At 45.8% G+C, this 16,985-nt stretch overlaps 1 protein-coding gene across 3 annotated transcripts in view; it reads left to right on the top strand.

Annotated features, from left to right (window-relative positions):
* Positions 1 to 979: 979 nt before the first annotated feature.
* LOC121272852 (calcium uniporter regulatory subunit MCUb, mitochondrial-like) overlaps positions 980 to 16,985 on the top strand; it is a 106,409-nt gene continuing 90,403 nt past the window's right edge. For all 3 annotated transcript variants that reach the window (XM_041179877.1, XM_041179794.1, XM_041179714.1), the window contains exon 1: positions 980 to 1,284. In XM_041179877.1, coding sequence (XP_041035811.1) covers positions 1,204 to 1,284 — 81 coding nt within the window. In that variant the 5' untranslated portion in view covers positions 980 to 1,203. The remainder of the gene's footprint in view (positions 1,285 to 16,985) is intronic.

The following is a 16,985-nucleotide window of genomic DNA, read 5'->3' as shown; positions in this document are numbered from 1 at the left end:
GTGGTTCCTGTCAAAGAATTGGAGGTCAAGGAGCCTCGACCTTCCATATGGACCGCGAAGCCACCTGAAAGACTGAACTTGTAATTTCATGACAATATTGTAATGTTATAAGATAAATATCCTTATAAATACAAAATGTACAGAAAAGTTAAAAGGGGAGGAATGTAGTAATTATAGTTCTGATAAACATAGGACTGTAGCTTTAAGAACAATCCTGTGTTGTAAAATCACATGATCTATGCAAACCAATGAGTTAGGAGCATGGGGAACCTCTGGGGGAGAGTTCTTCTTTAGTTATAGAATTTGATGCACACGTGTAGTTGCTGCTGTTGTCTTGTAAATAAAGTTCAATGTTTCTACCAAGAAAAGTTGCCTGGAAAATCAACTCTATAACACCCCTTACTTTTAAATTGTGCCCCCTAGTTTTGATTCCCCATAAAAGGAAACATCCTGTCAGCATCTATCCTGTCGAGCCCCCTCAGAATCTTTATACATTTCAATCAGATCACCTCTCATTCTTCAAAACTCCAATGAGTATGGGCCCAACCTGATCAACCTTTCTTCATAAGATGACCCGTTCATCCTAGGAATCAGCTAAGTGAACCTTCTCTGAACTGCCTCCGATATTACTCCTTAAAGAAGGAAACCAAAACCGTACCATTGGTGTGGCCTCACTGATGCCCTGAACAGTTGTTGCAAGGCTTCTCTACTTTTATACTCCATTCCCCTTGCAATAAAGACAAACATTCAATTTGCCTCCCTAATTACTTGCTGTAGCTGCATACTAACTTTTTGTGATTCATGTACTAGGACACCGAGGTCCCTCGGTACTGCAGCCGCTCTCAATTTAAATAATATTCTGCCAATTGTGTTATAAGCATTCTAGTGAAGCTCCAGCGCTCCGCCTAGTGGCAGTGAAAGAGGGAGAAAGAGTTTATTTAGAGCAGCAGAGGTCGCTCTGCTTCACTTTTAAGTTAGATTCAATTTGGCTCCAGCCTCTGTCTGTTTTGTAGCGGAGCTCGATTCCTCGTTGTAAAGCTCCCCCTTGGGTCCCTTTCATTCAGCAGAGACGGAAGAAGATGAAAAGGAGCGGGTGAGGTGGGAAGGAGGAGTAAGGAGAGAGGAAACCACACCAAGCGGCGGATATTAACAAGCAAAATCTTGTATTTGAGAGTATCCAACAGGAAGAGCGGAGAGGGAGAGATGGCTTTGTGTCGGAGAGTCCTGAATGGATGGATTCCAGTCAGCAGACAGACTGTGCTGGTCAGCCGGAGGTGGGCAGCGGTGAGTACGGAGAGACACACATATATATGTATATACACACATTATATAATATGTAATATATATAAAACACAGAGTGACACAGTCCCGGAAATAAACAGCGAGCCCAGGCGGTGAGTACAGAGACACACACTCGCACAAAGCCCGGAGACAAGCTTGAGAGTACAGAGAGTGCCTCTTACTCTGACACACCCAGAGAACAGCAGCTGCCCTGGAGATAGACTGAGGGTACAGGCACATATGCAGACATACAGGGCACTGCAGATAGACTGAGGGTACGGGCACATATACAGACATACAGGGCACTGGAGATAGACTGAGGGTACGGGCACATATACAGACATACAGGGCACTGCAGATAGACTGAGGGTACGGGCACATATACAGACATACAGGGCACTGGAGATAGACTGAGGGTACAGGCACATATACAGACATACAGGGCACTGGAGATAGACTGAGGGTACAGGCACATATACAGACATACAGGGCACTGGAGATAGACTGAGGGTACAGGCACATATACAGACATACAGGGCACTGGAGATAGACTGAGGGTACAGGCACATATACAGACATACAGGGCACTGGAGATAGACTGAGGGTACAGGCACATATACAGACATACAGGGCACTGGAGATAGACTGAGGGTACAGGCACATATACAGACATACAGGGCACTGGAGATAGACTGAGGGTACAGGCACATATACAGACATACAGGGCACTGGAGATAGACTGAGGGTACAGGCACATATACAGACATACAGGGCACTGGAGATAGACTGAGGGTACAGGCACATATACAGACATACAGGGCACTGGAGATAGACTGAGGGTACAGGCACATATACAGACATACAGGGCACTGGAGATAGACTGAGGGTACAGGCACATATACAGACATACAGGGCACTGGAGATAGACTGAGGGTACAGGCACATATACAGACATACAGGGCACTGGAGATAGACTGAGGGTACAGGCACATATACAGACATACAGGGCACTGGAGATAGACTGAGGGTACAGGCACATATACAGACTACTGGAGACGAGGAGCGAGTCCTGGCTGTGAGTATACAGAGACACAGGCACCGTCCCGGTGATAAATTTGAGAGAACAAACTTGAGATTATAGAGTCTCTCCCTGTCAGTTATGGAGATCTCCAGCTCCCTCTCTGGCAGGGAGAGAGTTAACAAGCTGCTAACTTCTGAGCTGATGCTGACACATTGAGGCGATGCTGGGTCTGTGTGTCTGAGCTGAATTAAAATAAAATATCTGTCCAAGCACTGCGTGGAAAACAACCCCATTTATTTATTTATTTATTTTACATTCCCACCCTCCCCAACACCACAAGCAGCTCCATTCGGGCTTTACAATTGAAAAAGAAACTTACTTCCCATGAAATGCCAAAGACGAACGTATCAACTTCCGTACGTGCAGTCAGTAGTTATAGAAGCAAAATGCCATCAGTTTAGAGGGAGTCCATCTTTTTTTACAAATAAAATGTATTTGTCAGGAAGGGGACTCGATATTGAAAACAGCTGTATTAATTACAGCCACAATGCCGAGTTTAGGAGATCCAGGCATCATGTTCACTAATGCACCGAATATGTACTGTGATATCAAAAACGGCTCGTCTCAAAGTCCAGCAGCTTTTATGCTTAGACTTTTAAAGCGTATCAATGTACACCGAAGTAGATTAAAATCAGTGCCCCTAACTGTAAAACTGCTGCAAAATCCCAAACGAGAAGGCTAAATGTAACTTGAGAAGATAGTTTACTTATAAAATGGATATCAAGATTTACCCATGTCAGTTTGGCACCCTGGGTATTTCCGCACTTGAATCTCATTCCGAAACTTTAAAAAACACAGGTTTAACATGTCTTGTTCAGACATGTATTAGGCGTTGTTTTTTTAGTTTTAAATGACTGCTTATTCCCCATTGTAATAAAGAATATATAAAGTCCCTTATTTACCAAATGGAGCTAAACAAACCTTTTCTTCCCTTGAGTTAAGATGTGACAGACTTTGTAAAACTAAGCAGTTGTATTTGTTGCCTGAATGTCTAAAACATGTATATCTCAATTTCTACATGCATAAGGAAGCAATCCAAACTACTTTCTATTTTAGAAAGTAATTTTCAGTGTAGGGTGAAATTCTGAGATATTGCACTGCACTTTGTGCTAATTTTAATCCAACTAAAAAATCAAATTTTAGCTTTTTTTTGTAAAAGTTTGAAATCAAATGATGGAAATAGTGCACTTCCTGCATCCAAGCAAGTAAATGTCCTCCGAAGTGCTAATATCTAACTTGCGTGGGAAGAATTCAAAGGCAACATCATGAGATGTTCTAGAGTGGTTTGGGATAGCTCATTCTAATTTTCTGACTATATTAACAAGCACTCTGCCTCTTCTCAGGAACTGTACACTCACTCCCAGGCTGAAATCATGAGCATATCACAAAACAAACATGTGCTTATATCTTACCACTCTTTTGCTTGTCTGTACAGGTACATAGTGTGCTGCTAAGCTGCTGAATATTCCACTTTTAACTCAAAGGATAAACTCATTTTCAAGGCTTTTTTCATCCTTCCCTTTTGTCTTGCCCTAGGACAAGTACCACTCTCCACCAATGACCTTTGGAACTGATCCACCCGAAACAACATAGACACTGGAGTTAGACATACAGAGCCTGAAGCCTGTTCTGCCATTCACTTAGGCCCTGGCTGATCTGTATGTTAACTCCATTTACTTTTCTTGGTTCTATAAACCTTAATACCTCTACCTTGAAATTTTCAATTGACTTAGTGAAAGCAACCACAATATGGTACAATTTAAGTTTGTTATGGACAAAGAAATAGACAAGTTGCAAAAAATGTTTGGATTGGGGCAGAGTGGATTTTAGTAAAATAAGGCAGGATCTGACCAAGGTAGACAGGGAACAGCTACTTGTGGGGAAATCTACAGAGGAGCAGTGGGGGGTGGGGGGGGGGGGTGTTCAAAAAGGAAATGGGGAGGGTACAGACTCAACATGATCCCTCTAGGTTGATAGGAAGGAGTAACAAGCCCAGAGAACCATGGATGACTAGAGATATTCGGGATATGATGAGAAGGAAAAGAGAGGCTTTTAACAGGTACAAGGGAAGCAAATCAGCGGAGGCATTAGTGGAGTGCAGAAAGTACAGGGTGCAGCTTAAGAAAGCAATTAGGAGAGCAAAGAGGGGATATGAGAAATCTCTGGCTGGTAAGAGTAGGGAAAATCCCAAGATATTCTATATAAGTGTATCAATGGGAAGAGGATAACCAGGGAAAGAGTAAGGCCCATTAGAGACCAAGAGGGCAATCTATGGGTGGAGCCAGAAGACATCGGTAGAGTGTTGAACGAATACATCATATCCGTCTTCACCCAAAAGAATGGGGATGAAGGTATGGAACTCGGGGCGAGAGACTGCAAGGTTCTTAAGCAAATTGACATAGGGAGTGACAAGGTATTGAAGGTGTTGACAGACTTAAGTGGACAAATCTCCAGGTCCAGATGATTAGTGTCCCAGGCTGCTGAAGGAGGCAAGGGAGGAGATCGCAGGAGCTCTGACCCAAATTTTTAATTCCTCTCTGGCCATGAGGGAGGTGCCAGAAGACTGAAGAACAGCTAATGTGGTTCCGCTATTTAAGATGGGTTGTAGAGATAAGCCAGGGAACTAAAGGCCAGTGAGTCTCACATCAGTGGTAGGAAAACTATTGGAGAAAATTCAGAAGGAGAGAATCTATCTCCACTTGGAGAGGCAAGGTTTGATCAGGGATAGTCAGCATGGCTTTGTTAGAGGGAGGTCATTCCTAACAAATTTGATTGAATTTTTTGAGGATGTGACCAGGTTTGAAGATGAGAGTAGTGCAGTTGATGTAGTTTATATGGATTTCAGCAAAGCCTTTGACAAGGTCCCACATGGGAGACTTATAAAAAAGGCAAAGGCACATGGGATACAGGGTAATTTAATAAGGTGGATTCAAAATTGGCTTAGTTGTAGGAGACAGAGGGTGATGACTGGAAGCCAGTATCCAGTGGCGTATCACAGAGATCTGTGCTGGGTCCCCTATTATTTGCCATTTATATAAATGACATAGATGACTATGGAGGGGGTAGGATTAGTAAGTTTGCGGATGATTGGCTGGGTGGTTAACAGTGAGGTTGAGTGTCTTGGGCTGCAGGAAGATATAGACGGGATGGTCAAATGGGGAGATAAGTGGCAGATGGAATTTAACCCTGAAAAGTGTGAGGTGATACACTTTGGAAGGAGTAATTTGACAAGGAAGTATTCAATGAACGGCATGACACTAGGAAGCTCTGAGGAACAAAGGGACCTTGGTGTGTGCGTCCATAGATCTCTGAAGGCGGAGGGACGTGTTAGTGGGGTGATGAAAAAGGCATATGGGACACTTGCCTTTATCAATCAAGGCATAGATTACAAAAGTAGGGAGGTGATGTTGGAGTTGTATAGAACCTTGGTGAGGCCGCAGCTGGAGTACTGTGTGCAGTTCTGGTTGCCACATTATAGGAAGGATGTGATTGTACTGGAGGAGGTGCAGAGGAGGTTCACCAGGATGTTGCCTGGGATGAAACATTTAAGTTATGAAGAGAGGTTGGATAGACTTGGGTTGTTTTCCTTGGAGCAGAGAAGACTGAGGGGCGACCTGATCGAAGTGTACAAGATTATGAGGGGCAAGGACAGGGTGGATAGGGAGAAGCTATTCCCCTTAGTTGAAGGGTCAGACATGAGGGGACATAAGTTCAAGGTGAGGGGCAGGAGGTTCAGGGGGGGATGTGAGGGAAAACATTTTTACCCAGAGGGTGGTGATGGTCTGGAATGCACTGCCTGGGAGGGTGGTGGAGGTGGGTTGCCACACATCCTTTAAAAAGTACCTGGATGAACACTTGGCCTGTCATAACATTCAAGGCTATGGGCCAAGTGCTGGTGAATGGGATTAGGTAGGTAGATCAAGTATTTCTCACGTGTCGGTGCAGACTCGATGGGCTGATGGGCCTCTTCTGCACTCTGTGATTCTGTGACTTAGCCTCAGCAACTTTTTGGGAGAGAGACTTCCAGATTTCCACTACCCTTTGTCTGAAAAAGTGGCCCCTGACCATCACCCTGATGAATTCAGCTTGAATTTTAAGGTTACACCTCCAAGTTCTGGCCCCTCCCACCAGATGAAATAATTTCTCTCTTAGGACCAGCCCAACCACCATAGGTAGCTGTGTAATAGGCCAGATTGTGCTCTCAAAATAGCAGTGAGGCTAATAGCTGTTATTTATGTATCAATGTTACAGCAACCTTTAGGTGAGGGGCAGATACATGGTTAAACACTGAGTTATGCCACTCTGCCACTGGCCTCAAAATCAGCATCTCCCAAACAGGTCTTACCATTCAAATGCATTGAGTGTCATGAAGATGCTATATTTGTGCGATAGATACAAACTAAACTTGCTGCAAAAAAAAGACATTTTGTCAAATCTTTTCGTCTTGCACTCATCAGGACATTCGCAAGAATACCAATGTCAGGAGAAACAACAACTTTATACTTCGAGAAGAAAGTGCTGATTGATTGGCAAGTGGACTCTGATTGGTAGAGACATTGCCATCGGGAATGCACCAGTTAATGGTGACTGACAGTTAACTGCCAAGCATTGTTTGAAATTTTAAACCAGGCAGCTTGACTCTGATTGGTCAAGGCATTGCCCTGAGGAATGAACCAGTGAATGGCTATCACGTATTTGTTTAGCTGAAACAGGCACAATGAGTGTACATGTTCTTTCTGTCTGCAAAGAACAGGGCCCTGTGTATTATATATAGCTTCCAGTATACACAAATGCGCCATACTGTGAGTGCAACTGACAATCTTAAATTGGTTGTCAGTGTAATTTTTAGCACACCGAGGATTATTTAGCAAGTATTGTCCAGCCGGGGAATCACAACAAGTGTTGGACACTGTTTTGAGTTTTACAAGCACGGGCTGGCTGGGTACGGTCTGTACCTTGCCCGTTGAGAACAGCGGCTGGGACATGCTGTTTGATACCAGTCTTTGGGATGCACAGCCTACGTACCTAGCATCACAATGGTGCTGAAATTCATATAACATATTACTCATTTGTGTGATAGGCAGAACATCATTTTGGCTTGGCGACAGCTTCCACATTGGTGGCAAATACCACTCGCGCTGCTACTACACAGTAGCAGCGTGAAACAGCTAGCTTCACTTGTTACTCAAATTTTTGAGATACCTTGCCTTTCCAGGGTAATCTGAGGTAGCCTTAGGCCCATTCATGAGTTTGAGCGATGTACTGCGTGACATGATCTGATTAGGGTAGCCATTCTCCCAAAGGATGTCTTTGATGCCCCCTATTTCAGCATCAAGCTTGCATGGTGGACAAATGGCTTGGGCCCTATTTATGAGGGCGCTGATGAGGCCAATATTATAGCACATGGAATTGTAAGAATCCCAACGCGTGTATTGACCAGTGGTTGCTTTGTTCATTCAAGTCCCAGATGCCCTGTTCGCCTCACTGCAATGTTATCAGCTCTTACTTTCAGTGATCTTTCATTCCAATAATGAAAAAGCTTGGGAGGACAAATCTAACGACAGACACTATAAAATGCCTTGCTACCATAACTGGGTCACTGAAACAGGCACCTTGATTTCTTCACAAAAACATTGCTGAGTGCAGTACCTCACAATGTGGGACATGGCCTGTATACTCCATCTCCCATCCCCATCTGTATTTCATTACTGTTTGCAAACCATGCCTAGCACACAATTTTAGTATAAACAGGCACGGAGAAGAAATCAGAACATGTCTGCCTGTCCAAACACTCCTTTCGTTACTTGATTGACATTGAAGATTTCAGTTTAGAGCAAATCGGTAAACTGTTATCCTCAGGCAGCCTGCTGAGCAGTTGCTTACTTTACTGACTCAAATTTTGCTGCAGCACAGTATCAAATAGTGTGCGCCATTAAATAGACTTGCCTTTGCATGTTTAGGTTGATACTTTTTTTTTGTTAAAAGGGTATTTAGACTTGAAATGATGTGACTGAACTTATGGCAAGTTTAGCTCCGATCTACTGAAGCAATCTATGTCCACATGCAGCAAGACCTGGACAATATCCAGGCTCGGGCTGATAAGTGACAAGTAACATTCACACCACACAAGAGTCAGGCAATGACCATCTCCAACAAGAGAGAATCTAACCATCACCCTTTGATGTTCAATGGCATTACCATCACTGAATCCCCCGCTATCAACATCCTGGGGGTTACCATTGACCAGAAACTGAACTGGCCAAGCCATATAAATGCTGTGGCTACAAGAGCAGGTCAGAGGCTGGGAATCCTGTGATGAGTAACTCACCTCCTGACTCCCCAAAGCCTGTCCACCATCTACAAGACTCAAGTCAGGAGTGTGATGGAATGCATCCCACTTGCCTGGATGAGTGCAGCTCAAACAACACTCAAGAAGCTTGACACCATCCAGGACAAAGCAGCCCACTTGATTGGCACCATATTCCCAAACATTCACTCCTTCCTCCACCAATGCACAGTGGCAGCTGTGTGTACCATCTACAAGATGCACTACAGAAACTCACCAAGGCTCCTTATGCAGCTCCTTCTAGACCCATAACCACTACCATCTAGAAGGACAAGGGCAGCAGACACCATCTGGAATTTCCCCTCCAAGCCACTCACCATCCTGGTTTGGAAATATATCATCATTCCTTCACTGTCACTGGATCAAAATCCTGGAACTCCCTAACATCACTGTGGCTGTACCCACGCCTAACGGACGACAGTGGTTCAAGAGGCAGCTCACTGCCATCTTCTCAAGGAATTAGGGATGGGTAATAAGTGCTGGCCTAGCCAGTGATACCCACGTCTCATAAATGAATAAATAAAAATCTTTTAACCTTCCCTGTTCCGCATAATTGAAGTTCCTGATCCCTGATAAGATTCTGATTAATCTCCTCTGTACCCTTTCTAAGGCCTTCGTGTCTTTCCTGAAAGTATGGTGCCAGAATTGTCCACAATACTTCAATGAGGCCTAACCAATGATTTATAAATTTCTAACAAGATCTTTGCTTTTATATTCTATGTCTCTATTTATAAACCCAAGTAACCCATATGCTTGTTCAGCCACCTTATCCATGTGTCCTGCCACCTTTAGGGGATTTGTGTATAGATGGACACCAAGGTGTCTTTGCTCATCTACATGGTTCAAAATCAAGCCATGTATAATATATTGTCCTTCCATGTTAGTCCTCCTAAGGTGTATCACTTCACCTTCTTATTAAACTCCATCTGTCATTCTTCTGCCCATTTTGCCATAGTTTCTATGTCATCCTGAAGGCTACAACTGTCTTCATAACTATCTGATGCTTCACCAAGTTTTCTAGGCGATGACCACAGTGACAGTAATTCAGCAAACCTGATCTTGGTACTGATTTTAATGTAGGGGTTGGGCTATCCTAATTACCTGTTCAGCTTTGCCAGCAGTGGTCCCTGGAGCATCTTAAAAGCTGCACTGAGTTATGGTGGGATTTCTGCTCTATAATAACCTTATACTGTAGATGATCATAATTTTTCAGAAAATTTGATTCCAAAGTGCATGGACCTTGTGGTTCTCGAAAGCCATGTCAATTTAGATTCTCTATTCTCTCCTCGCCTTCTCCAATTCCTCTGTCTTCCCTCAAGTAAAATACTATCACTGTCAAAGTAGAATAGTGTCATGTCAGTGCCACTTATTCATAAGCCCATGAGGAAGCATGCTTGCCATGAAAAAGATTAATTTTCTCTTCCTAAAGTCGCTCTTGCTGCCCTGCCCTGCAACGCACACCCCCTACAACCCTTTAAACAAGACTACAAAAAAACCCTGAGGCTTAGTGGCCTTTGAATGTAATTCAAAGCATTATGAAAATGTTGCTGTAATCTTGCAGCCATTGAGCTACAATAATGAGTTTAGCTGCACTTTTAAGCGGTATAATGTACTTTGATTCTGATTTATTTGACTTGATGTGTTAAAGTATTGCCTGAGGCACTGTATTGTTACAAGCCCAATTCTGAAGATCATCAATCCTTGTGTTTGGGTAGGGGAAGAGAGAGAGAAGAAAAATGACATAGTAAGGACTTAGAACATTCATTTTCTCGTACTTTGGTTTTTGGATACTTGTATCCATTAAAATACTTGGCTTAAATAAGAGTAAAATACTGTGGATGCTGGAAATCTGAAATAAAAGCAGGAAATTTTGGAAAAACTCAGCAGATCTGGCAGCATCTGTGGCCAGAGAAAGAGAGTAAATGTTTCGAACCTGTATGACTCTTCTTCAGAGCCGAAGTGAGGTAGAAATGTGATGGGTTTTATAACATTGAATAGAGGGGATGGAGCAAAATAGAAGGTCAGGGATAGGCTGGAGATCCAGAGAGATTTGACAAAGATGTCATGGACACGAGACAGAGGAAGTGGTAATGCTCATGTTAAAGGCTGAGGTAGTTACTAATAGTGGCATAAAGGTCAGATAGCAGAATGTGTTAGCAGCAGAACTCTTCAACAGTATAAAACCCATCAGGTTTCTATTTCTCTTGAGGGGTCTGCAAAAGAGTCATACGGACTCGAAATATTGGGCAGAATCATCCCAGATTAGCGCTAAGTGCGGTAGCGGGCAGGTAAAACATTGGTTTACCTGCCAGCTGCAAAGGCGGGCTTTCATGCCACATTGTCCTGAACCCACCACATTATTTACGCACTCGCGAGAAACACGCCGTTTCCATGGTGAGCAGGCTCTCATTCACCCTCCCACCATCACCATGGTGCTTCATCACACCACGCGCCATATTTAAAGTCCAGCCGTGCACACACATCTCAGTGCTTCCAGACCATGAATGCAGCAAAGAAGACATGACCCTGAAAGGCAAAAAGCAGCCCCCGACTCAGTCCAGTGACATGTCACTGGAACACCTTTTGGACACAGTGGAGGCTTGCTGTGATGTCCTCTATCCCACTCTGGCTGCAGGATGGGCGGCAACCTCATTAATCCAGCTTGGGAAGCAGTGGTCAGCGCCAACGCCCTTCAAAAGAGGGCAGCCATCCAGTGCCACGAGAGGGTGAATGATCTCCTCCGTTCCACCAGGGTAAGTCGCTCTTCTCATCGCTCTCAACTCTCTCTCTCTAACCCATCACACATTCACAGGGCCCTCACTCATTGGCAGTTCAAGAGACATCCCCATTCACTCTCTCACATTCACCGTGCATTGCCCTCATCCCGTCCATGGCTCTACTCACCACCCATACAAGCCAGGCATTCTTGTCATCTGGCCTGGCAGGCAGTCTCCTTACACCTCTATTCATGCAGGACAAGCTGGCACAAAACAACAGGGAGAGGTCACAGAATGGTAGAGGAATGCCTGAGATCAAGGTCCTCACGGACTTTGAAAACAGACCCATCCAGCTGGCCGGTGATGACTGGGATCATTCCTGTGCTGATGGTGAGGTTGGCGCTGCTCTACCAAGTGAGGATCCAGCAGTGAAACATCCATCAGGCAACCATGCTGTGAGTGATGTGTCCTCTTTCACAGGCCACTGCCATGAACTAATTATCTCTCCTTGCTTTCACAGGCACATCTGACACAGCCCATGACCCAGGGCCTCCAGACAAGCCCCGAAAAACCTCTGAAGAGGAATCTGAAGGCATCCTCCTTGAAGTCCCGTCACAGTGATCACCCACACCTTTCACCAGTGAAGAGAGACACACCTCGGTGGGACCTAGCTTTACAGTAGCCTTGGGATCGCAATCTGGTGAGCACATCGCACTGTCTGATCCACAGCAGGCGGAGGCAGGGACTTCCCAGGTGTCCGGCACTTGGAGGACTACTGGAGGCCAGAAATCTGCTGTGTCCATGTCAGATGAGAAGCCTCTGGACTCAGTCATACCTCAGCTGCTGGAGCTACAAAGGCAAGCTTGGGGAACATCAGGAAGGGATGTCCGCTGCACTCCTCAGATTGCAAGGCATGAGGAGACCGTCTGACCAACACTGGCATGATGGTGGCCGCCATTGAGACCTTGGTCCACGATGTCACTGCTGCGCAGGCTCAACACCATCACTGATGCCATCATTGGCCTCCAACAGTGTGTAAGCAAGAGGGGTGCAGGGCAGTTTTATCGCACTCCAGCTACCTCTTCTCCTCAAGGAGTCAGCCTGGGGTCCTCGGGAACCCATTGAGAGGAGGATCAGCAGGTGCACACTCCGGGGCCCATCCATCCAGTTGACTGCGAGAGTGTCCGGCCCATCCAAATCCCGTCTTCCAGTGATCTCTGCAGTTCCAGCTCCACAGGCTGAGAAGGGTGCCACTGCCACACGGTAGGACCCTGAAAGCAGGCCAGGGCCCTCCAAGTATAAGCCCTCCAGAGGACACCAGCCAAGGTCATCACAGACAGGGCATCACAGTCAGCAAGCTGCCTTGCCTCCACTGTGGATGTTGGGGAAGCACCAAGACGTAACGGCAGGGTTAGGAATGTTAAGAAGATGTAGTTGCACAGCCTGGGCTCCAGGTGTTAATCACTTGTACATAATGTTCACTATTGTCAATAGACTCCCAAGAATATCTCCCTGGCTATGGCTCCTTGTTCTGATGAGCAGGGTTCTTGTCACTCAGATGTGAAACCTTGGTTACTGCACAAGATAAAGGCAGGTGTCTCAGTCCAGCGCCTCTTCCCTGTGGTCTCTGCAGCCTTCGGACCAAAGTGATGGTCCAGCCTCACACTCACTGGACACATTACTGATACCTGCACCTTGGAGATGCTGGCCATTGCTGCCAGAATGATGTGGGCAGGTGTCTCGGAGTTCCGTCATTCTCTCTGTGTGCTCTCAGCACCTTTTTAAGGTAGGACTGGCCCTCATCACACCAGCATCTGTGACCAGTGATGCTGTGCTCCAGCTCCTGAAGGGCTCAGGTGCTGAGGCCGGTCAAAGCACCTGACGCTTCTAAAGTTTCATGGCTGTGTCTGTATGATATGACTCAGATCACAGAGCTGCCCTCCGCCGACAGGGGTCAGACATTCTCAGAGGCTGTGTGAAGGTTTAAGGAGTGTCCTCACTGCATGTCATCATCCTCCTGCAATCAAGCAACTATTAGGGCCTCCATTAGGTCCCCATGACAGGAAAATTCTCACACAGGGTATTCGCGTTGCCATAAGCCAGACTGCAGTCAAACATTCACAGGTGCAATGTGAAGATCTATGGGGTCACCTCACTGCATGTCGTCATCATCTGCCACAAATCTAGCAGCTATGAGGGACTCCTGAGCATACCTGCCTTCTCTAGCCAATGTGAGGGCCTCATCCCCACTATCATCACCTCCGAGGATCTCCTCACCCTCATCCCCATTGACGTCCTCCTCATCAGAGGAGAAGTGCAGTTCCTCCATCTCCTCCTCAGCCAGCTTGTCTCCCCGTTTCAGTGCCAGGTTGTAAAGGGCGCAGCAGATGACAATGATGCATAACACCCTCTGGACTGTATTGCAGGGCTCCACCAGACCTGTCCAGACACTGGAATCTCATTTTCAGCATCCCAACGGTTTGCTCCACCAACTTACGAGTTGCAGCATGAGCCTCATTACACCTTTGCTCTGCTGCAGTCTGAGGCTGCTGCACGGGTGTCATCTGTCACGTTCTCTGTGGGTAGCCCTTGTCCCCAAGGAGCCAACCCTGAAGCCTCTGTGGACCCCGGAAGATGTCAGGGATCTGTGACCAACTGAGGATGTAGGAGTCATGCACACTCCCTGGAAACTGTGCCCAGACCTGCAGGATGCCTTTGTGGTGGTCGCACACCAGCTGCACGTTCAGCAAATGGAACCCTTTGCAGTTGATGTTGTTCACCGTGTGTTGTGACGGAGAACTGAGCGCCATGTGAGTGCAGTCGATCGCACCCTGAACCTGCAGGAAACCTGAGATCCGGACGAATCCAGTTGCTCTTGCATCCTGGCTGTCCCAGTCCCGGGCAAAATGCACAAAATTATGTGCCCTCGCAAAGATGACATCCATGACCCCATGGATGCATTTGTGAGTGGAACCTTGTGATATCCCACAGAGGTCACCTGTGGAGCCCTGAAAGGAGCCACTGACATAGAAATTGACCACCCAGGTCACTTTCACAGCCACTGGCAGTGGATGCCTTCCATGTGCCTGTGGCACCAGTAGCTGGTAGATGTGAGTGACCAGTTCCCTAGACATGCGCAGTCTTCAGTGACACTGGTTCCTGGTCATCTGCAGGAATGAAAGGCGGCATCTATTGACTCTGGGTGTCACTAGGCGCCGACCGGTGACAACTCGCTGTGGCTCTTCGGCAGTGTGTGTGGGAGCCCCAGCCACCCCTTCTTCCAGAGGGCGCTGCTCCTCCCTCTACACAGCCAGGGGCCTCAGTAAATCTCTCCTCTGTTGTCTTCACTCTCTGTAGGCCATCAGGCACACAGCTAATTCATCAGGGTCCATGATCCTGATGTGCTCCTTCTGCAGGATGAAAGAGAGAGACATGTGGTTAGTATGGGTGTACTAAGAACCTGTCCTGGTTAAGTGTGAAGGTCTCTTTTGCTTCCTGGAGAGTGCTGGCCACCACTTGGATGGCCAGCGTTTAGTGCGCTGCATGGATGCCCGAAACCCCACCCACCTCAGCCCTGCTTCACCTGACCGATTGGCGGCAGCTTTGCCCACTGGACTGCATGCTTGTTCTCAGCTCAGGCACAGACGTTCTCCAAACCTGCACTGCAAGGCTGCACTATTAGCTTGAACCATGGCCAGCTATAGTGAGGAGATTGTACAATGCATGCAGTCGTCCAACTATTCTGCAGCCCACTAAAACGTTCATAGATTTTCAGTCTGTGCCAGGGGAGTGAAAAGCTTTGGAGCACTTGCTAGCACTTTGATGCCTCTGCATTGCTTGAGTGGGCAGAGGAGCGAGAGGCCCGACTCCAAGCATGTCAATGTGGCTGCACCTAACTGTCTCAGTGGCAGAGGAATGGTCACTTTATACAGGTTTACCTAATGTGTGGCCACTTCCCTCACCCACCCTACCCCCACCCTGAATGCTTGTGCTGTATATTCAACAACAGGGCTTCCCTTAACCCAGACCCCCAAAACCCTTCAAGCTTGAATTCCAACAGGCGACCCTGGCGAGCGCTGCACAGTGTTACTGTGTACTCACCTCCGGGTTCCCGTCAAAGTGCAGCCCACCGAGTGCACGCCTTTTATGTGCTGCTGTGAAACATGTCAGTGTGCTTTCCCGCTGAATTGGACGGACGATCCAGTTGTGGGGGTGGGGGGGGGGGAATGATTCCTGCGGGCTGGCCTAATAATTATACGCTAATGCATTACAATGAGGCTCCCATCGCCTGATGGAGGGAAATGTGGCCCACCATTGGCTGGCTGAGTGGAGAATCGCAAACTGGTTTCACACCGTTGTAAAACCAATTGCGCCATATTGTCAGCTCACGCCACCAAACACGCCCGATGCTGGAGGGCATGGAAAATTCCACCCTTAACTCCGTTTCTCTCGCCACAAATGCTGCCAGAACTACTGCGCTTTTCCAGCATTTCCTGACTTTATTTAAAATAATTAGCCCACTGTTTATTGCATTAAAAACTGTTACTGATTGCTAATATTTTGTGACTGTATTGAATACAAATATAATTGGCGTGGATTTAAATTTGTTGATAATCCTTAATTTATATAGTTGGACAAATTATAACACACCCATCTGAAGCAGCTGTTTCATTTCAGTCTTCAAACACCATTTTTATCCTCAAATTACCTGATGATCTGAATCATCTTTTGTTTCCAGCTTTGACCAGTATGAATATAGCCTAAAATCTAATCACTGACACCAGTTGGGATATGTTCCTTACTGGAATTCATGTAGGATTTAGCTATCACTATCAGTAAATTGGAGGACAGAAGCCAAGTTTTTTTTTAACTGGTAAAACGAACTTCACTCTAGCAACTAATCAACTTTATATATAATTAAATCATTGACAGCAAAGGCATTATTCATATATTTTAATTTTGTGTTCTAAGTTTAGGCTTTTCCCAGTTTAAAATAATGTGCAGCAAATACTTCCAGTAGACATTTTTCAGGTTTTTCTTTCTGATATACATAAAGCTCTTACAAGGATACATGAGCCAAATGCTTATGGGGTCCTTCTGTCCAAACACCAGAAATTAAGGCAGTAGTGTCAAATGCAAAGATCCTAATGCTTTAGATACCTTTTAATTTCTTTGAAGATAGGGTTGCTGATCAAATGGTCAGGGTAATAATAACTATTTTGAAATGTGATGATAGCATGATTTTGTTAATTATTTCTGATTATGCGCATCATAACTGCAGCCCCGTGGAAAGCTAATATAGTGAGCACAGATTGTCTGGAGCCTTAGCTAATTTAATGCTTCAGTTTCAGAGGGTTTCTAAGATGAAACACTTTTATAGTGGACTCGTATCATCAAGTGCCTGAAGTCCTGCCTAATTGGCAAGAATTGTGTATCAAACTGCCATGACCTGCTAGGATTGACTGCTGGGGAGGTCCAATTTTCATGAATTTTGTTGGTTCTGTCTTAACAAGCTCTGGCAGTTTTATATTTGACTTGCAGCTGGCTGCATGAGACATAC

Source organism: Carcharodon carcharias, chromosome 1, assembly GCF_017639515.1.
Source record: "Carcharodon carcharias isolate sCarCar2 chromosome 1, sCarCar2.pri, whole genome shotgun sequence".
NCBI classification, from domain to species: domain Eukaryota; kingdom Metazoa; phylum Chordata; class Chondrichthyes; order Lamniformes; family Lamnidae; genus Carcharodon; species Carcharodon carcharias.
This window is presented reverse-complemented; position numbering and strand designations above follow the sequence as displayed.